The 23,434-nt window shown below is 35.4% G+C and overlaps 1 protein-coding gene across 20 annotated transcripts in view; it reads right to left on the bottom strand.

The window, feature by feature from the left end:
• Positions 1-23,434, bottom strand: part of ATP2B2 (ATPase plasma membrane Ca2+ transporting 2) — a 442,871-nt gene that overhangs the window by 11,378 nt on the left and 408,059 nt on the right. For 13 of the 20 annotated variants that reach the window (XM_052776594.1, XM_052776599.1, XM_052776592.1 and 10 more), the window contains 4 exons: positions 20,859-21,072; positions 16,782-16,993; positions 13,547-13,654; positions 9,533-9,715 (listed from right to left, as the gene is read on the bottom strand). In XM_052776594.1, the coding sequence (XP_052632554.1) occupies positions 9,533-9,715; positions 13,547-13,654; positions 16,782-16,993; positions 20,859-21,072 (717 nt within the window). Of the gene's footprint in view, positions 1-2,891; positions 3,064-9,532; positions 9,716-13,546; positions 13,655-16,781; positions 16,994-20,858; positions 21,073-23,434 lie in introns of all 20 variants that reach the window. The other 7 variants (XR_008233449.1, XM_052776604.1, XM_052776607.1 and 4 more) reach the window with 2 other exon arrangements.

The raw sequence follows: 23,434 nt of genomic DNA on the forward strand, positions 1-23,434 counted from the left end.
CAGGCAGATTTCTTTTTAAGCATTCACTAACCTTTGAATCAAACATTAATCTGCCCAAAAATACTAGAACAAAACCCTACTTTTTAAAAATTCCAAAATGTTGTTATAAATCTGCAGAATAGACCTCACAGATTGGTGAGGTGTAACAATGAACTAAGTATTAAAAAGCTATACAATTAGTAAAGAACTGCCTAAATACTCTGTTGAATTAGACTTACATGTTCTTATTGATAGAGCATCATGTGATTCTTGTATTTTTCATTAAGTATTGATATCAGAACCTCTGCATTTTGGGCACCCAAAATACACGTGAAATATCCCGATTGTTGCAACATGTTGAGCACCATTTCTCTGAAAATAAACCTGCCTGACAGTGTCTCATATTGGGCCTTTTCAAGTATTAGACCCTTTTGTCTTTGCTATACCCTTAAGGTTTTCCCTTGATACTCCCCATAATATATCTACATATGCAATATTTTAAGGATTCCTGAAGAGAGAGAAAGGCTTCAAAATCAGAGGTACAATTATCCCATTATTTCCTTCCACCCCATACGAAGAAGATAATGATTTATGTTTTAATTCATTCTGGGAGCTAGGAGAAAAGAAGTCAGTCCTGTCCCACCATATACATTTTAAGCAAGGAGCTGAAAAGTAGACCTAGGTGTGCATTTTGCAACTGAAATTTTCTCAGAAAATCCCAATTCACTAAAACACACCTCATTTCTATGGAATTTGGATTAGGAAAGGTTCCCCTGGTTCTGGAAGATGAACAACCAACTGTAAATACCCAATTTAAAAATAAAAAACAAATGTTTTTTCTTTGCTTTTTCACTGGCATTCATTAGGTTTGTGTCGTTGTATTAATAAATCAAAACTTTCCCTAAGGGTTCTAATTTGAAGGACACACTAGTTTGATACTAAACAGACATTATATTGCAGTCATAAAATACTAACAGGCCAGAATAACCACTTTAAAAGGCCCAATCTCTAATTGTCCTCTGCAATGGAGATACCTATCTCTGGTAGCTTAACAAATCAATCATATATTTTTATTTTACTGAATAAACGTAGGTATAACTGATGAGCTCTGTAGACCCGTTTTATTTTTCCAAATAGAAATAGACATCAAAGACTGTATCAGATTGTGCTTTCTTCTATTAATTAACTTCAGCCCATAACCTAGTAAGGCCTTTGTCAAGATGCAAGACTGTCCAATTCTTAGTTGCTTTGCTGCAATGGAGAAGATAGGGAAGATAAATTGACTATTTTGATTTTATTGGATCTACCCTTTCAGACTGCTAGCTACAGGATGTTATTGAAACATTTACCACAGCAGAATGAGTTGCTCTGTTTTCTGCTCAAATGTAGAAATGCTATTATGGAAAATCGCTCCCTGGATTAAAGGCTGGTTTGTGTGTGGTGTTTTGTGCCTTGCAAGTGTGGAAATGAGGGAACTTTGGCTCTGAGTTCTCAGAAGCAGGTTACAGCGCCTGTGGCACAGCAGTGGCCTGTAGCTCAGTGACTTCGCTTCTCTTGATTGTGCTTCTGCCCTGAAACGGTTGGTGCTGTTGGAGTAAAAGTTAGCAGGCCAAACTTCCCAAGAAAAGATACAAATTTTCTCCAAGGAGCAACTGCCAAAGTTGGAACTTTAATGGCTGTTTGGGTTCCTAGCAAAAGCAAAGTTTCTCCTTTGCCTTTTAATTCCAACAAAACTTCTAATGCATGTCTAAATGCTTGATGGTCAAATACTGAGGGGGGTTGCACTCAAACTGAATGGAAAGGTCAAGATTCTTTTTTCTGCAGGAGTTCTGGAATCTTATTTCCTTCTCTGGCCTGCCTTGTCTCTGTTTGCCTTTCCTCTCTCTGTTGGCTAGACAGACAAGACTGGCTTCTTGTCTGTTTGGCCAACTTTTCACTAAAACTTGCATAAGGAATATACTGCATTATTTTGTAAAGTGACAAGCTTGTAAACTGAGTTCTATAAATTTAAATATACTTTTAATGCTGGCTATACTGTAAAACAAAATAGCTACTTACAGTCCTGAATAAATAAAAATAAAAAAATAAAAACAAAGTTAGACCTGTAAGAGTCTTGCTGAGCAACTGGAATTTTACTGTTAGTGAAGCAGCCCTTTCTTATTATCCACTTCAAATTTTTTATTCACTTCACTACATCTTCACTGGATGCTTGTTTGCATCTAGAAGAAAGCTGTGTCAGGATTTCAGTGTTTAGAAACCTGCTTCTTCTAACAAAGAAATCTGTTACCACATTTATTTTGTTGTTTCAACACTGTCCTTTAACTTGTCTAGCTCCCTCCTTCCTTAATGCTTACCTCCCAGTGAATTTAGAGATAACAAATCTATTCTTTCACCATTCATGTAAACTTTAATCCCTTAGCCTTGCATCATAAACTAGATTCTCTATTTCCTTGTTCCTTCTTGTACCTGTGCTAATTAGAGCACATCTTTCTTGGACATGAGCAACCTATATTAGACACAGTCTTCCAGATGGAATGATCCTTTTTCTGACAAGCTGTATTGCTTCATATAAGATATTTGTAGAATTCCTTCAAGTACTTATTTTGCAAGCAGTAGAAAATATATCCAATGAGATTGCGAAAATATGACACAGAAGCCCCAAATAAACTCAGAATCTCCATACACTGGATAAAAAAATTACTAGAAATTCCTGTCCTAACAGTAAGTTAACAAAACTTGCAAGGAATCATGGAGAGTATCTACTGTACACAAAGTAACCATGTTATGTGTTTCGGGGTATGTGTAAACTAATAACAGGGCAAGATGGGAAAGGGCAAAGTAGCTTAGTCTGAAATGACTGCTACGTAAGTTGGCATCTCTGTAGGTCTGATGCATTAAGAATACACACTCACGCCCAGCCGCAGCAGCAGATGTGCTGGTAGGAGAGGAAAGAGCATTGGATAACGATACGTGACTAGGGCTAGAAATATTGGTTACATCCTGGGTCTGGCTTGTGACGGAGGACTGTCTCCTTAGAGCCCCCTGAAAGGAAGTGCCACTCTTGAAAGTATTGACTACTTCGATCTGTAATGGAGGAAAGAATGAGACAAGTTGCTTAAAGTATGGATACAGTTGCATAACTGACAGGAATAATAATGAAAAACAATAAATCAACCGTGTACACAGTTTTACTTCAATTGAAAGAAATACTTTTAAGTGTTCCTTTTAATGTTTTTGGACATCAAATGATCCAAATTTTCTGCCTGGATAAAATGAAACAGCTCCATAGGAGGCAGTGGAGCTGCATCAGTTTAAACAACTAGAAGATTTGAAATAACAATCTTTAAAATTTAAACTATTTTATTTATACATAAATAAAGTAAATAAAACTGGAATACTTGATATAACTAATCTCCACTTTTTTCCTACTGAGAATAAAATTACTTTTTAATTGCTCTCTGGGTGTTCTTCCAAAGGGAAGAAAAATTAAGTCACTTAATTGGAATTTGGGGGGAAGGGAGGGAGGAGGGATGACAGGGACGACACCTAAGCAAACCAAAAAAACCTTTACAATATTCAAAATACGACTCCATTTTGTCTACAAAACCAGGGTTGTCACTATACTAGCTTGACAAAATCAAATGTGTTCCAATATTTTATCTGACTTTTTCTATAATGAAAGTTTGTATAAATTAAGCATAATGAATTAATATTGGTCTTTTATAACTACAGATTTTAAAAGATTAATATTTTATCTTCATACAGAGCACTTAAAATCACACAGAAAATTACGTGGAACTGGATTGACTATTGCAGCGATAACATTAAAATTTTCTACTTGTTATTTTCATATGTCTATGGTACACACTGATATACCCATCCTGAATACCTTCCCGGGTGCTTTATTCATCACCGCAGAAGATGAGTTAAAAAAAGAGCTGAGTATTTCAAGGCATTCCCTGTCACCAGTATAACCCAATAAAAAGCAGGGTCTGTGTACAAATGTAAAGCCAGGGATTGGCAGTAGATAATATCAAGGAGTAAATATATTCTACAAATCCCTACACACCAATATGTCCTCTTTGTTACATTAGTACAACCACAATATGACAAAGCAGCAGTAGTAGTATCAATTAGAAGAATTCAACCAACTACTTATTTGAAGTAACCCACTGTTACCAGATTTGTATCTTGCAACCCAGATTTCTGAAGATACACAGCCTAGAAAGTAGCTAGGAGAAGGTAAAGTGGTATATTTATCAATTAAAACAGCACAAATCTTGGTGCAAGCCCTCCTAAATTTTCCAAGTTGAAAGCACTGTAATAAATTGGCTAACATTTTCTGCTGTGATCAGTCTTAGGAATAAACAAATTCTATATGGCTTCATCTTTAATAGTATGGCTGTATCCCCTCCCATAATCTTAACTTTGGACATCATTGTTTATTTTCCTGCATGTTTTTATGGGAATAATCATATCACAGCCAGCTGTAAAAGGGAGCAAAGGTTACTGCTGTAAAATTGTCACACTGAACTTTTACTATACAAACATGAAACAGCTGATTTGTTCACTGACCCACTATTTGAGAGTCCTGTTTACAACACCCATTTGAATGTGCACACTAATAGACATACAGTATTTAGCAGTCATCACAACATTTCACAGCTTTGCTCTCAGTGTTCTCTGCAGCAGACTTATTTTGAATTACAAGTCCAATACAAATATCACAGTAAAAAAATGCAGTATCAGGTGAGTTAGCAAATAGAATAGGGGTAAAGTGTATCATTAGCTAAGGTTCACATTGGCATCTAGAAAAAAACATATGGCTCAAACCATTGGTTATATATGAAGGCATATTATATACTCACCTGAAATGTTCACTGTACAAAAGTAGAATTAAATACAGATCTTGGGTTTTCATGATCACCCGAACACAGGTGACAGAGCACTCTTCAAAAGAGACCATTCAAAAAAGATTTTAAAGACTCTTACTGAGAGCATGAAGTGTGTATCACTGTGGAAGACACAGATGACAAATCCTAAGCCAAAGGGCATTTCTAGATGTACAAATGTCTTCGTAATAAACTGAAAGGAAAGACCTTAGCAGAAGAGTGAAAAGATAGGGGAAGATCTGTATTTAATAGTTTCTCCAGAGAACAAGAATTACAGGTGTGTAATTGACTCGTTCTCCTGAAGAAAGTAACTACAGATCTTCATGGATTTAAGTCATAGGAGGAGGATGACAACCTTTTCAGAATCTTAAAAGCTGAACATACAGGGCTGTGCTCTGTCTGAAGCCAAGAAAGAAGAGAAGAACTTGGCCCAAAAGTTTATCTTCCAAAACCAGAAAACAACAAAGAAGAAAGAGCTAATAGAAATAAATAAGTAATGCATTTTAAATTAAGACCTACTTTTTTAATTACAAAAGAATGCATTTATTTAGAACAATTCAAGTTGCTAAAAAGGAGAAAGTAAATGATAAGTCATACATCATGAAAAGTTAGAAAAATTTCCAACAAAATATAGGATGCAATCACGTTTTGATTATAGGCCTTCAGGTAGAGAAAAAAAAATACTGTCCTACATTTGAAGCTTATTTGTAAGGTTGGAATTTTTCACCTCGCCCTCATTTTTCTGTATGTTCTATACTCTAGAAGATCCATATTTTTTATGTACACACAGCTAATAAAACTATGTGATTAGCAGTTTAAAAAACCCAACCAAACAAAAAAACCCCAACAAACAAAACGGTCTTATACTAGCAGAATAGTCCTGGCAGAACAAACATTTTTCTGAAGTTTAACACAGAACAGATTTTCAGCAAGCATTTCTATCGTCATTAATGTTAACAGGACCCAGGTCTCATTCACCTAATCTCCAAACAGGATATTATTTAAAAAAAAAAAAAAAATCCACATGAAATAAACCAGTTTCCATTCCACTTACACTGGGCTACTGCAATGTTTTCTTTATTAAAAGCTATATGGAAAGCCATAAAATGAGGTGCTAGCTTTTTATGTAAGTTCAAAACCACTTGCCAGGAGTGACTTTTCATTGCTATAGGATTTGCATTGGTTCAAGAGAAAAGTTTTAATGCAGAAAGGAATGGAAAGAAAATGCAGTACAGCACCTCTATGTATTTTTTTAGTATCTAAAGAGTAATAATCTTTTTTCAGTAGCAGTTAACATGGCACCTGTATATTTTTCAGGTTTTGCTTTTATTCTCAAAACATTTCTAGACAGTTATTTCCCACCTTAAGCAGATAAAGCAAAGTGAATTACAGCAAGAATGAAGCAGAGGAGGAAAGAATCAGGCCCAGTGTTGCAAAAATCTGACATGTAGCTTGAAAAGTTTTCAAATCTCCACACTTCACAATTTTTCCATACTCAAAGGCGAGGTAACTAGAGAAACTTTTCAGTATACAATTTAAAATGATGCAATGATTTTTGGTTGTTACTCAGATTACACAGTTTTGCCTGAAGGTGAACTTGCTGAACTTTCCAAAGGCTATTAGATCTGCCAAGATGGTATGATCAGTCTTGTCTCTTCCTTCAGAACAAAGAATTTGTGAGAACTGCAACAAAGACTTGGAAAAATTTGCTGAAAACCAGCAGAGGTTGAAAAGTGCTGTCTTTTATGCAATTTGAGACCACTTTTATATCTTTCTGAAACTTGCATAACTAGAACGAGCCATTTGTGAAACTTCATATGTCAGTGATCTGAGACTGCTATCCAGTAAGGAAATACTCTTCCATTCAGAGGAGGAGAACATGCATCCATCCAGAGAAGCCCTATAGTATATTTATAAGACAACAAAATATCTAAATGAACAGAAGCAGACAAAAAAAAAAAAAAAAAAAAAGAGAATCAGAAGTAGATAGCCAGTCTCTTTGACTTAGTTATGTGCATTTTTCATACACCTTTCTTTAAAGTAAATTCATGCATGTCTTCACAGAAATATGCCTGACATTTCAGTATGAAGAATCAACAATGGCAATCCTTTCTCTGGTGTCTAGGTTTGAACCCTCTGTTTTGAGAGGGCACGAAAAAGAAAAAAATGTCTTTAGTACTGCAAAGTTTTTGTCAGTTTGGATGAGTTTTTACTGGAGCATTACAAAGGAAATCTGTCAGTTATCTGGAAAAGAAAAAACCCTATCATAGATTCTTTATAACTGTTTTAGGAGTGAAGGCTTTTGTTGAGTGCTGTGGCTATCCATCCAATAATGACTGAAGAGAAAATAAGCAAAAATAAAGATAATCTAGTAGACAGCACAAGCGTATGTTGGTGCAAACCGGTCTTGTTAGGATTTGAATGATCAATCTAGTCGTGAGAGAGTCTAGAGTTTATTCCTAATCTTACTGTCATCCTCTTATATATATAAAGTGAGGGGATGCTCTACCTTCTTCTTCCGCATCTCCAGAAGTGCATTAGACATCAGAGGATTCTTGCAAATCCTCCAGCTCCCCAAGGATGCTACAGACATCCTCATCTTCTTCCATCAACTCTTCTTTAGCTGGCTTCCTGAGAAATGTAGTACAAGTGTATGAATTCATTTGGATGGGCCATAACACACAGAGCATCCAAATGTGCTCAACTCAAGGTCCATCCAACAATGGATCTAATTTGACCTGCATATAAGTTCATCACTCTCCAGTGGACACGTTGGAACTTTTTTGAATCTGTTGGCCCATTTCCTTTTTTCATTATCATTCCACAGATGTGAAATGGATGTAAAAATCAAAGTCACTGAATAAACAAAATGAGAAAAACAATCACAGAGGCCTCTTGGCAGGAGAGAAACAATACATCCTACTGAAGATATTTCTACAACTAAGAGCAGAAAGGAAACTAAGAAGATGGATGTTAGCAAAGAAAAATAATTAAAGTTCATTTTGTTTTAAATAGTATGAAAGAATAATAATTTATCTGTGAATTAAGTGGACAAAGAACTAAAAGCTACCTCTCAGACTAGAAAAAGAACTGAAAGGATGTAATTTGCTTTTTTGTGCTTGTAGCTGTTTGCACTCACCACAACCAGAAAGACATCCTGACAGAAATGCCAACAGACAACAGTCCTCCTATAGCCATCAGGAAGAAAAGAATGCACATTTAGAGGTCATCTTTTCATAAAGATCACCATTACCTGGGCACCTGTTTGTCACCTTTTTACTGTGACGATTTGAATTTTCTCTAATGACGAATGCTCCTGACTCAATAGAGTCAAGACACACAACCTCAAAGCTGAAGATCCGTATTTAATTACTTACCACAGAACCTTGGGAATTTACCCAAACCCTTAATCTCTCTCATGGCAGTTTCCACTTTCTTTATTTTTTGCTCTGCAGATGCACTAAAGAGACCTAACTGTCCTAGTTTAAGTTAACTGAGTTCCCTCATTTTTTTCTAAAATGCATGGCTGCCTCTCTTTCTCCAGGAAAAAAATGTATCAATTTGTAGATAGGAAAAGGAGAAAGTACTGTTTATCTTAAAGACAAAAATCAAAATCTTCTGAGATAAAAATGTTTTTTGAAAGATTCTTTAAAGGAGAATATATTTTTCTTAATTATTCACCTCTTTTTCTTGTAAGCATAATGTAAAACATTCACATCTGATATGGCGAGTACATATCTCTGAAAGAGCTGCTCTCTTCTGCAAGCTCGCACAAACACTTGATCTTAGAAAGATCAAGTAGAGAGCACTAGAGCGCTATAAAACATGCTACTTCACTGCAATGAAAAAGGTGAAATAGTTCAAATAATTTTTTTAGCAGTACAGGACAAATTTTACTAGATATCCTAATCTGTACTATATTAGCACCATGATGCAGTGCAAATATTTAGTACATAAAAAAATGCCAAAAATAGCAAAAGTTGGGGTTTTTTTAAATAAAAAGATAGATATGTCTAAGAAATCATCCATACTAGCCAATACATACATTTCAATATTTAATATATGCTTAGGCCCTTACTACTAAAAATAAATCCAGAACCTCATTTTTCATCACCTAATAGGAAAGAAAATAAATTCCTTTTAATCATAATACATATATGGTAGTGCCAGAACAGAAAAGTTTTTTTTTTTAATCAAATGGTACTTTTTACTTTAGACTCAACAATTTAAATTATTCTGTTATTGCAGAAGTGGCAGCAACAATGTATTTTTGACAAAATAAAACAGTATGTTTTAGAAAGCCTTCATAACATTTTGCTAGCCATTGGCCCAGTAGCATTTTCTAAGCAGCACTATTTTATGAGCTGTCATCACTGAAATAGAATGTCCATTCACAGTTCTTAAAAAAAGTATTCCTATTTTTGCATATTATAATTTTATAACCTTTTCACTTTATCTCTTCTGCTGTACAAACACACCTTTGTTCAATTCACCTATTTTACTTTTTCATGTGTTCCTCCTTTGAAAACAGTAAAGCAATTAACAAGTACCTTCGTTCACACGCACAAACACTCTGTAGCTTTCTTTATAACATTATCTTGCCTTGATCAAAGATGAAGCATTTTTTTTCTAGACGATGTGGGCATTTACTTTTAGCATACCTGGGTTTGGATTCTGTTGAGCCCTCTGAACCAGAGAATTTGTCCACGTCGAAGTTCTCTCTCTGCATGATCAATTTCTTCAACATCTTCATTGAGTTCTTCTTCAGGGACCTCCTCCTTCTCAGTGAGCCTCCCTGCCTCCTTTAAAAACTTTAGCCTACTTGTTGGGATGGTTGCAATGACCTAAAATTATAAAAAAGTACTGAAAACATAAGCCTCATTCAATAACAGTAGTATAATAATCTGCTAATTACAAAAGAACGCTGATATTTTAATGAGATGTATAATCTTTCAGGAAAGCTAAGATAAGCATATTCATAATAGTACTTTACACTTATACAACTCCATTTTAGTCCAAAAATACTTAGTTTACTGTGTAAACAATTAGCATTACTTGAATCATTAAACCACATTAGCAAAACACAGCTATGGAGCAAGTTTAAGGCTGGGAAAAATGTTATCCTTTCTCAAAAAACTAAAAGTTGATGTAAGTATTCAATTGTAATTATTTAAAGAAAACTTATCAAGACTGATATTTCTGCAATTAGTTTGGATATTGCTAATGACTGATAATAATCTAATGTATGTTAATGTTAGCTAAAATTAGTTGCACCTCATGCTTATAAATCTCACACTACATTGGTTCAGGTATTCAGATTCCCTTTGTTTCAGCAAGTTGAAATGCTTTTCTCAGCGTTTATCAAAAGTGAGGTCTCTGAAAGGTGTGGTTTTGACTGTCTCACTGTTGGACTTCTTATAGGGTTATCTCTTACTCTGTGTTCTCATTACTAATAAACTCTGATTAACTTAGCCCCTCTTCTTATTCTGTTTGACCACCAAAGTGGTCCTTGGAAGTAATTAATACAGGACATGGCTAATAATCTTAAAAAATTCACAAATACTATAGTTAGACAATGTTATAACACAATTGTTTTAAATAAAATTCAGTGTTACCCTCTTGGGCAGTCATTTTCTCTTTGTTCTGATTTCTTTTGTCAGCTTGAAATATGAGCAGATGGCTATTTAAACAGGATTACCTGGAACATATTGAATGCTTAAAAAAAAAATCCTCCTGCAAAGTTAACTATTAGACCCATTTAGCAAAAAAGTGCTGCAATTTTTTTTGTTTGTCTTTGTTTCAGCAGTGAGCAATCACATCTCTGAAGCCCAAATGTGTGAAAGATAGAGAAAGAATTGGACAGTTGCAGGAAAGTTGGTGAGGATGTATCTTACAGTTTTGGAAAACTGGAATGTATATAGTGAAGACACATGAAGAGGCACCAAATATTTTCAGAATGAAAATAAACTCTTGAGTTTGCCGAGGGTCTCCTTGAACTTCATGATCCACAACTCCACTTATATTATTTTTAAAGACAGATAAAGAAATGTCAAAATAAACCCAGTTTGTACACTACTACTGAACCTTTTTAAAATGCATTTTGGGTTTTGAAAAACAAGATGTAAACGTGGAAAATTAATGAAATGGTGTGACACGAGCAAAGACAGAACAGGACAGAAAAAGAAAAAGTAAGTGCTAGTCATTTAAATACTTACTGAAATTCCTTCAGCTTCCCAGCTTTCACAACACTATAATGCCAACACTTTACCAAAAGAAGCTACTTGAGACTGTTTGGTATCTGATGAAACTGATGGTGATAAAGTACTTGCAAGACAGTACACATAGAAACAACTGTATTTGGTACTGATTCTGTGCAATAGAACATACCTCTCCTTCACGACCTCTCTCAGCCAGGCTGATAGATTCTGCTCTAGTTCTTTTCTTAGGGTCTTACATGTCTTTTTGTTTGTTCATTTGTCTTCCATATCTGCAGATACCTGCCCAGCTCAGGTAACAGCAGACTCAATAGACTGGATGTAGAGTAAGGAACTAAATATTATTCCCAGGAAAATTATCACAGTTTTAAAAAGTGATCAATAATTCTGGGAATGTAACAAGAAATATTTTAGAAAGACTTGGTTTTCGGAAGTGATGAGGGCCACCTTTCAGAAAACTGTCCCTCAAAGCATCTCAGATTGGCTTCCTAGAAATTACACCTTAAATCACTTCTAAAAGTGCCAACTTTAACATCTAAACTTGGAAATCTTGATTGGTTTTAGTGGTTCACAAGAACAGCAGGTTCAGGAGACTGATAAAGGGATAACAAATTTGTTTTGTGCTGAACTAGAATTAGTCATAGCAAGAGAGAAAAGGCTGAGAAGGAAGAGAAGAACCTCTTCTAAAGGAAATGAAGTCTCTCTTACTGTAGAGCTCCATGAAGAGAGGACTTGCCAGAGCCAGTAAATCATGTAAATAATGCAGTTTTTTAGCTTGTATTTTTCTTTTTCGGTCACTAAATACTGGCCACAAAAGAAAGATTCTCCCCCCCCCCCCCCCCCCCATTTGCTTTATGTAAAATTGTAGTCTTTTCAGTGATTAAATTGTTGAGGTATTCCAATACCAGTTTTAATTTAACAGCTAGGGTCTCGCATTTAGGCTTGGCAACTATGTCCATCTTCAAATAGAAAAGAGATGCTGATATTATTCTTAGTTTTCAATGGATATGTAATAACCACACATAACAAAATTTAGAAGCCAAGTAGCACATTGATCAAAGGCTGTGGGAAAGTCTTCACAGCTGAATGATCTAATAAAACAGCTAGGATTTTTCTCCCTTTCTCTGCTTTTCTTCTCCCCTCTCAAAGTTGGTATTTTCCAATCAGTTGAAAACAAATCTTTTCTTTCCAAGAATTACCAAACTGATTCTAGGTCTTCCTCCTGCAAGGTCATAAATCAAATCCCATCCTCAGGTAATAATTACAGTAGAACAATCTAATAGTGGTGGTTTTCAGCAATATATGCATTAAAAGCTGTCATGAGACTGAGCTTATTTCTTCAAAAAAATCTGAGGCCCAACTGTCCAAAAAGTTATTTTTTTCCATAAAAGAACAAATAATCAGTTTTGAAACCTAGCATCTATTCATTACAATTCCTTCAGAACCATTCCAGTATTCAATTGCAGTTGGCAATTTCTTGCCTGTTTCTTCAAAGTGGCAAACTAATTGATCTATATGTATCTCTACATCTGAGAGGCAAAACGTAACTTCATATTTTTCACATATTTTTTTACTGTGTCAGGTGGCATCAACTTAAATACAGTAATAATGCATTCAAAAATGTAAAAAAATAACATTTGCAATATGTGTTTGTACATAAAAGAATATTGTAGTATTTTAACAATACTGATTGTATCTGTATTATTATTTCTAGACAGATAATCACATAACATCTCATTGACACTTGTTTTTACATCTATATATAATTTTATATTAGCTAACGATGACACAGGTTGTAGCAGAATTTTAAAATGACATATGAATTAAACTGCACTTTTCTGCAACTATTATAGGAAAAAATCCTTTTTCTTTCATTCCCTCTTCCATCCTTTGCACACAGAATTAGGTCGATGGAGGATCACTGCTGGTGTATATTAAATGCACTTAGTCCTATGCCAGTAACAAGGCTACTATGGATTGACAGAATGGCAGTTTCAGCAAGGGAATGAGTGGGTTGACATAGAACTGGAACTTCTTTTCACTTTCAAAAATTTGCCATGGCTGAACATAGACAGGATACATTGGGTACTCTATTGCAGGAAAGGTTACAGTGCATTTGCCCTTACTATACTTCTTTTGTGACTAGAGGACTAGGTTATGAATCAAATGTCTTTCATGAAAAAGCCTAACTGAAGAAGACCTTGGTGATAGCACACCCTGCTTAGGAAGAGAAAAGATATGAAAATTAACAAAAATCAAAAGGAACAGTGGGCTAAATTATCCTTACTACTATATCTATTCTTGAATTACTTAGAGAGCACCCTGTATTTCAGTGTGTGCTAAATAAAACATTGTGAGAGATCAAAGCAACAACAGTACAGTAGGATTAGGAACAATATCAGACCTTTGATTGGTTTATAAAAACAAAAGAAAGAAATCTGCATATTCCTGAATGCTTACCTGACCCCATACAAGTTCTCCTAATCCAATAAATACACACCACATCCACTGGTCAAGCTGCAGGGGAGAACAGCTAAATGGTTTTCCTCCAAACTGGACAATTACTATCTACAAAGAAAAGCAGAAAAGAAAGGGGGTAAATATTTTCTGGGGAAAAAACAAAACAAAACACTTCACCCCCCAAAACCCCAAATGCCAGCAAAAAAACCCCAGCAACTTTCAGTCATATTTCAATTGAGATTTTACTTTGTCTTTCTACATATTACAGCTCTGCTGGTTTGATTCCAACATATTTTACCAGTAGAATAGTCGAACATATTATTATCAATCTATTGTTTAGTGGACTGAATCTAAAGAGTACCTAAAATCAAAATACTATCTTATATTCCAAATATGTCATTTGACACTCTTAGGTGGCACTAAATTGAGTTACCAGAAGGACATTTTTGGAACCCATCCAGCAAAAGCTGCAGAATCCCAGTCACTAAAAAAATCAAACCACGCAAATTTATGCACACTGAATTAAAGATCAGAAAAAGCCATACCAGTTCAGACTAAGGCTTCCTTAGCCTCATAGCTAACAACAGTCATATATGAATGCCCAGGAAGAAAGAAAACAGGACTGTCCCCGTGTGTTCTCCCAGCTTCTGAATATTGTCAGCTGGGGATATGTTGACTCTGACATAGTTTATTTTAGAATGTCCATTGCATGAGAGATTTTTCCCTCTAATTAACATTTATTGTACACTTATAGATGTGTTATCATGGATAGACTGATAGTATACCAAAATCTAGTCCTGTTGGAGAAAGAGGGTGGGAAAACCACACACCTTGCAGCAGGATAACCAACACACACTGAATCTGAACAAGTTTCAAAGCCTGGTTAGACTGAGAAGGTTTTGCTAACTGAAAATCAGTTATTATTGATATTTTGCAGTAGTGCTGCTGCAAAACCAGGAACCTGAAAGCACAAGCCAGAGATTTAAACTGTCAAAGGCTGCAAACCAGAAATTCAAAGGAATTTGTCCAGTCTAAGATACAAAATAACACTAATACATAAAGTGGTTGCTTTCTTGTGTGAGTGAATAAACACAAACTATGAACACAAACTCATTCCATGTGAAGTCCAAATATATAGAAAGAAGGAAGGGGACAGAGAATGGAAGGCAGTGGATAGGAAGCGGGAAAATAATTGGAGAGAGTAAGGAAAAAGGAGGAGACAAAACAAAAATTGTGAATATGATGCTAAAATTCTAAGAAAGAAATTACAACTCCATATTGAGAAATTTCTAAATACTTTATAGTAGGTATGGCATATTTTAATCCATCTTCCTTCACAGTGAAAATTATTTATTTATTCTGAAAGCAGAGAAAGGAATTAAAAAAAATAAAAGCAAGCTATTGCTTGTCTGAGGGCAGCAGTGGTAACTACCCTTTTATTTCTCAAGCTGTTGCAGCTTTCACAGAAACACTTTCTGATCCTTACTGAGGATGCATTGTAATAGTCGCCATATTTTTCACTTGGAAAATTTTGCCACTGCTGCTGGCTTTTTTTCTTCTTGGAGGGGTTTAGGAGGAGGACTAAACTAAACTATCTAACAGTTAATGGAACTATTGCACTCAAAGATGAAATATCAAAGCCAATTAGTCTGTACTTCACAGAAAGTGCAGTAGATACATATGGAACTAAGAAACCTTTAAATATGAAATAAAAACACTTCTGTAATCTCCCATTATCCATCTACATAATCCAAGCTCCTGGAGACAATCTTTTTAGCATGAAATGCTTGGCTCACACATCCAGCTATTAAAACACACAGCCAAAATAATAACTACTTTTCTGACATTGCTTCAGCAAGCAACATTATGCAAAGCTGTATTTCCACAATGTAATAAACAAAGTGGAAAATTAATAGAAAGATTAACCTTCTGTTGTCCCAAGAAAAAATATCTGATTTTAAAAGGACACTTAAAAGCAAGTAAGAGTCACAGCCTAAGTACTCTTATGCTACAATGTCCTTTTCGATTTACTGTCAGAGTGCAAACCTAGTGCTTTGAACTGTGCACTTAAGTATTTCAGCTACTAGGAAAGCAGGGAAGAGGGAGTAAAATCAGCAGCTGATTCAGGAATGTGGCTAGCAGCTAGATGACACTTTTCCTTCAGCCAGACAACTGAGTACAGTAATGCCTAGAACTAAGAAAACATCCTCAAACACTATCCATGATTTTAAAAAAAAAAAAAAATTAGAGATGATTGTAAATTTGTCAGGCCTCTCCTAAAGGCATTTTAGTTCATGGTAGTTCATGGTTTTGAACTAGCTGTTAAAAGACCATCACTATCAAGTTCTACTACCAATCACTGGTGCCCTTTCTCCCATACTCAGTTTGAGAATTTCCCCTTTCCTGTTTCAAACCACTATAGCCCAGATTCAGATAGATCTATCCTCCTCCTTACTCCTTCCATGAGAAAGGTCCCAATACCAATAGCTTCCAGGATGCCATTCCAGAATTGAGCAATAATGTCAAGATAGAAATAGCTCAACTCTAAGAATTGTGAGGGCTGCGGTAGACTTCAAAAAGGTAATGTCAAGCAGTATCAAGTACAGGATAGATGACAGCAAATGGATGCATACAGGAGCAGAAGAAGGAATTAGAGTTCATACAGCAGAAAAACTACAACTGTTTGGGAAAAGTGTGTAATTCTGTAATTATGTTCATATATGACTGGGACAGCAAACTCACAAATGAGATGGACATGAAGAATTACTACCAAGAAGTAGTATTACTAAGAACATCAAGTAACATTTGGCAGTGGCATTTAACCTCAGAAGAACAGAGCAGTGTTAGGTATTTGAAGGCTAATTTGTCTATTCATGGAGTAGTAAATTAATGTAAAAAGCTTTGTTGCTATTGTTTGGTATGCTATTTAATAATTTCTTCTAAAAGAATCAGTTACAATATCAACAAATCATGATGGCAGTTATGATTGTACATCTTCAAAATAATTTAAGATTTAACCTAGTTATAATGATCAAAATTTATGCTGTATTAGTATGGCTACATAACATTTTCCATTACTGACAATTGTATTGATTGAGAAAATATGTGAAACCAGGTAGTTTACTATTAAGTGTGCTTCCTACAACATTTACATTAAAAAAAACCCAAACACACATAGAAAAAAAGTAAGGTAAATTTCTGATGAATAGTTACTAATTCTTGCCCAAATCATTACCTGAATAGCAAATGTACCCAGTACAATAGTGCAAAAAATAGGATTTCTGAAGATGCCATCAAAGACATTTCTTTCACCATGGATTTTCCGTGCGTTGATTTCATTGAAAAGCTGCATCATGACAAAGGTGTTGAAGATAATGGTGTAATGCTCTGAAGGAGGAGAGTGAAGTGGTGCATTCCTCCCACTGTCAATCTTAAACATTTTCTCACCTGGGTATAAGACAAAAATAAAGGTTTCCACTAGAATAAATTAATCAAACTTAATTTTACATTTCCCTTGTTTGCTTTAGCTAGTTGCCTCCTGTGCTCAGTTTTACCAGCTTTCTTTCTGCACTTACTGTAATACAGGCAGAATTTATAACACCAGTGAGCAAAAGACATCTAAACTTCCTGAGCAAGAAGCTTCTCAAATGATGACTTTTATCTAATAACTTAGTATACCTACACAAATAGTTTTCAGTAGTACTTTTCCTCTAACCAAGTGGTAATTATTCTAAGTCGATTCTTTCTGACGTATCGAGCACTTGAGACCATTGACAGTATGTTCGCGATTTTCTACAATAATTAGAAGCAACTACTCTTCAGCAGTTTTTACCGATTTGCTAATCCAGTATGGCATAACTCTTGACAAGCATTCAAGGATGTTAATTATAAAGAACACAGACTTTCCTGGTTTTAAATAGACTTGGGTTTGATCATTCTGCTAGTTTGCTTTGAGAGCACACCATCAGGCATTGCTCTTTATGTTGATAATTTTACTATCACTTTCAGATCTGACCAATAAAAAAAGCAAGATACAACCCATAATGAGTAACTGTAAAAATGAGATAAGTTTTGAAAAGATACCTGCACCTAAGGAACCTCTTTTCTGATAGAATCATAGAATGGTTTGGGTTGGAAGGGACCTTTAAAGATCGTCTAGTCCAATCCCCCTGCCACAGGCAAGGACATCTTTCAGTAGACCATGTTGCCCAAAGTCCCATCTAACCTGACCTTGAACACTTCCAATGATGGAGCATCCCCAGTTTCTTTGGGCAACCTGTTCCTGTGTCTCACCACTCTCATTGTAAAAAAATTTCTTTCTTATGGCCAATCAAACCTAGCCTCTTTCAGTCTAAAACTGTTGCCCCTTGTCCTGTCACTGCAGGCCTTGGTAAAAAGTCTCTCCCTGTCTCTCTTATAAGCCCTCTTTATACATTGAAAGGCTGCAATAAGGCCTCTCCAGAGGCTTCTCTTCCCCAGGCTGAACAACCCCAACTGTCTTAGCCTTTCCTCACAGGAGAGCTGTTCGAGCTCTCTGATCAGTTTTGTGGCTTTTCCTCTGGACCTGCTCTAACAGGTCCGTGTCTGTCTTGTACTGGGGACACCAGAACTGGATGTGGTACTCCAGGGTCACAAGAGTGGAGTAGAGGGGGAGAATCACCTCCCTCAACCTGCTGGCCACAATTCTTTTTATGCAGCCCAGGATACGATTGGCTTTCTGGGCTGCAAGTGCATGGGCTGCCAGCTCATGTCCGATTTTTCATCCATTTTCTTGTACGCAAAGTTTACAGGTAACATACAGTTACTGAAAGAGGCATTGTCTTAAAAGTAAGGATGGGGCATTCACATGAAAGCGTAAATAATGAATGAAATAAGACTAAAGAAGATTATCACAATACTAGTCATTTTCATAACCAGTTAATTTGCTTTTATTAACAAAACAAACTTCAACATTTTTCTGCTATCCCACTAGCATTATATTCAGAATTTCTGAAGAAAGAAGAAGAAAGGTTTCCTCAGGTTTTCTCCTGAGGTCGTTAATTCCGTCAGCTAAGTTAACAGTGAGCGCTTTTTTTGCCTTGGGATATTTGAGCAGTTCATGTTCAAGTCACTGGTTATAATGAACATGTTTCCAAAGAAAGAATTTGGCTTATAGTTTTTTGACAGAAAGTAGATTATGATATCACAAATATATCAGTAACACAATATGAGGCCACAAAACTTTGACTGTGAGAAAGCAGAGATTTTTTAGAAGATTATACATATCCAAAGAGATAAGTATTGGAAAACATTCCCCTTACTATATATAAACAATAAAGGAAAAAATTAATGAAAGCAAGCAGATACCGTCATTTTTTCTTTTATAGATACACACACACATACCTATATACACACATTACATCAATTTGCTTTCATTCATACACTCACAAACACAAATATATGAATAATACTTTCCTCAGTGAGAGTACCTCTTCTTAAGTCTCTTATTGCATCGCATCACTTAATTGGCAAACCAGAACATGCCACTATTGTGGAATGGCAGTGGTTAAACCCATACCTAGTTTTTATTTCCAAACGTCTTCCAAAAGGCATTATAGTACATCAGCTTTAGTGTTTATTATGCCTAATTGCTGAGATTAAGATTTTTTTTTTTATACTATAGTTTGACAGAACTAGATGGTGATTTCTGATGTGCCTGATGTGTCAAAGGCATTACTGTATGTTCAAACACAATGTATTTATTGCCACATCATAGAAAAAATAGAAGAACTTGATGTACTAGTCTCTACAGAAACCTACTACAAAAAAATGAAGTATTAGTTGATCAAAATATAAATAATTCTCATTCATTTGGAATGTATCGAAAGACTGAGTTTAGAACATAATCTCACTGCAAAGCTGAGCCTCGTGGAGTTTAAAAAGGAAAAGACTGTATCTCCTAGGCTTATCAGAAAATTGGTTGGGCTGCGTCCTTCAAAGTATGCATGGGTTCTCTAGAGACACACAGAAGTAATTAGAATAGGGTGAAAAAGCCTGGTTTTCTTTTCATTTGGGCTCAGTATAAAGTATTTTAAACCATAGAACTCATCAAAAAGCCATTAAAACTCCCCATAAAGTTCACAGAAGTTCTCGTTCCAAGACTCATATCACATGAATTACCAAGTCCTTCTACACCCATTTCAAAGAATCTGAAATTACCATTCCCTTAGACTCACTAGACATTATTAAAATGCACTGCAAGCCTAACAATATTAGACCATCTCTCTTTAAAACCTGGCAATTATTTTTATTTAAATAGCTCCACTGTAAACAGACCATCACGTCCTTTGTGCATTGCAAATAAGCAATTGTTTGTTAATAAAATAAGCCAGTTGTTGGTAAGGTGGAGCAAGACTCACAATGGAGCTCAAAAAATTCCTAAGAAGCATAAATTTACATTTACAGCTTATATGGAAGTCTGTATATAAAGAAAAAAATCTGAAAGACAACACATGTAATTTATCAATGATGACATAGTGACAAGAACACAATACCCAATCAATAAAATTCCTTTGAGCAAGTTCACTTATTGTTGTGGAGCAACAGAATCTATTATTAGCCCCTACTATTCCCTGCAGCAAGAAACATTTCTCCTCCTTCCCTCCCCTCTCCAAAATACAACCTATAAAAAGCATCCATTGCTAGCAAGGCCTGAAGAAGAGTCCAGTAATCTAATAAATTGGATTTTCCCCTTTTAATATCCATTCTAGATATTAAATGTCAAAACGGAGTGTTATTTGTATCACTTAATATTTGCTTATCTATACTACTTAAGATCAGCATTATTTCTTGACTATGACAAACATTTTGCTCCCAGTTAGAGCTTCTCCAGATATTGGTAAAACGGATCTTGATTTTTGTTGTGTCTTTTTAAATTTGTTGTTACATGACTACTAAAGACAAGTCTCAAAATGAAATTTCAGTATAGAAGCAGCAGGCTAGATACTCCGATTAAAATGTAACCTTCTATGCTATGTTTTAACATAAACTTTTGCCAAAGCCCAAACCCACATTTTGTTAGAAGGCAAAAAAGCTCACTGTGGTCCTTCCCAACGTAAACAACATGTGAAAGGTGACTAAATCCTTCTATTGCATCTGTTCTGTTTCCCCTACTGTTTCTGATCCCATTAAACAGCTCGGTCCTGCTAGCTGTTTAACTATGACAGACTTAATATATGTGCATTAAGTGGCTACATTTAAAGCATTTTGACATGTCAGGCTACAAGACCTAGATGCTTCTAAAGTAAGCAACAAGCCTAACAAACTTTCTTACCGACAAAAAGAAGTGTAAATATGAGAGTAAGCTGATAAACAGCGTGGCCCAGAATGTTCTTCATCATGGTACGGGATATAAGAGGTTTGTTCCTGCCATATGGCTTTCTTAGCAATAGAGCCTCTGTTGGAGGTTCGGTGGCCAAAGCAAGTGAGGCAAAGGTGTCCATAATTAGATTGACCCACAACATCTGTACAGCTTTTAGAGGAGAGTCCTGTGGAGACAAACCGGAAAGTTACATATTTCCTAGAAAAATAATTGCTGTCATTTACTATGACTTCGTTTCATCCTGTGTGACTGCAAGTAGTGCTGAAGACAGGATACTGAAATACATGGACCTTTGGTCTGACCTACTGTGACCTTTCTTATATTTCTTATGCAAGACCAGAATCACAGGAAGCACAGTGATCTGAGCACACATACATTATTTCTCTCCAGTCATTTAAATCAGGAATATTTACAGTCACACAATTCTCAAAAAGCATAACATTATCACTTTATAATACATTTTACAATACCCTCTATTACTTCATGCATCGTGCTTAAATTTTCAGCTGAATTTAGGTAACTGGACAATACAAGAGGGAGTTTCTTTTCTGGAAGATAAATTATACTGAAACAATTTAAAAAGTAATGCTTCCTTTTACTATAACCTACTTATCTTTTCTTTCAGAAGCAGCTTGATATTATTAAAAATTTATGAAACAATTACTGAGACATTTTAAAACATCTTACTTAAATAAGACCTTTTAAAAACAATAGTGATGAAAAAAATGCCTGATACTTGAATTTAAAAAATATTCTGAAACTCATTAAACCATTTCAAATGTGCAAAAGTGAGAAAATCTTTATTATTTTACTGGGTAACAGGATAGCATATTTGAAACTATTGAACTGGGAAGAAAAAAAAAACAAAACCCCACAACATTACTACTTGTCAGGATGAGTATTTATTTTCTGAAGCAGATCGCCCACCGCTAGAAGGAGCTCTTTCCTCACTTAATTCAAGAAAGAGTCTATGGTCATACTACAGAGGACTTTAGACCATGTTTAAAATAAATAAAAAAAAAAAAACGCCAAAACCCCAACAAAACAACCAACCAACCAAAAGTAAATAAATAAAGCAAACTAACACAGATCTCAGGAGAACTCTAGGTGACTGTCATAAAGTTTTGATTTGTAATTCATTGGGGCAGCTGTAATGATAGATGGATGCAATTGCTTCAAGCAGCCATATCAGGAAAAATGAAGTACGTTCTTTTTTTGTATCTAACATTCTCCTATACCTTTAGACTGAATACAAAGAGGACAGCATTAGTAAGGTCTGCTTCCTGTTTCAAACAGACATTTTTATTAGGAAAATATCTCAAAAGTAGTAAGGTAATAAGGTATCAGTATGACAAATTTTATAATGGAAGAGAGTTAATCTACAGTGTGAAAGTTGGAAGATCAGAGCTCTGTTTTTAAGCATTACATTGCCACGGTGCTGCAGCAGTGAAGCAAAGAAATTTATGGAACAGCATACAAGCCAAATCAAAGCAAATAAAAACCCCTTATGAACTCTGCCCTTTTCTTCAAAGGGTTAAATGTTCATTTTTAATGAAATATTATCAAATAATGAGGGCCAATATCCATTCAGTATCCCAAGGACATATGAAGAACAGGGGTAAGTGATTTGGTCTCTTGTGGATCTGGTTTATATTCCAACCCTCCCTTGAGATAAAATATTTCCTCCTGAAAACATATTTTTAACACTCCTACATTTACACAAATTTTGATACATTTTATTTACAAAAGAATAGTCATTTTTGGCTTATTCAAAGAGATGGAGAAAAGCAACCTACTGTTTCTAAGTCTTACAGGTTGGCTATACCAGGGACGTGAGGAAGATTAGCATTAATAGATTCTTGACCTCTTGGTTACGGGTTGCATTAACTGGGCTTATCTGGAGAGTTCAGCTCATTCATTTGATATGCAGCTGCAGAAACAGGAAATGTCTTTGTCTTTAGAGGTGGCTAAAAAACTAAAAGCAATCAGGACAAACTTCGTTCCAAATTGAGACCTCAGTTATTTTTATTAATACTAATGGTCAAACAAGGAGAGTACTTGCACTAAAAGCAGTTTGTCACTAGGGCTCAGAGACCCTAGAGTTGGACACAGTATATAGAGAAAAAGGAAAACATGTTTTCTACTGAAGAATTCTCCTTGTCATATTTTTACCTCTCTAGTTAATAAGTTTTCTTGAGAAACATGCTCTGCTTTGAGATGTTACAATAGCTGAATTTCCGCTTCATGTGCTTCTATGTCAATAAAACTGAATTTGTCTGTTACGCTTAATAGAGTCAAATATTCAGAGCCTGACATATTCCTAGCACAACAAAAAGTCAGATTATTTCAGTCTCTAAATCACACAACTGTAATTGGCAGTCATCAGTTTTGGCAACAACATGTTCTCACCATTTCACACTGCCAATCACCTTGGGTGGCTATGGTGCCCCTAATAATTATCTATTATTGGCAGTGCTACACTGTTCAGTCAAGTGTGAAAGCTCATTCTAAGCTGAAGCCAAAACATT

The sequence above is a fragment of the Harpia harpyja genome, chromosome Z, assembly GCF_026419915.1.
Source record: "Harpia harpyja isolate bHarHar1 chromosome Z, bHarHar1 primary haplotype, whole genome shotgun sequence".
NCBI lineage: Eukaryota > Metazoa > Chordata > Aves > Accipitriformes > Accipitridae > Harpia > Harpia harpyja.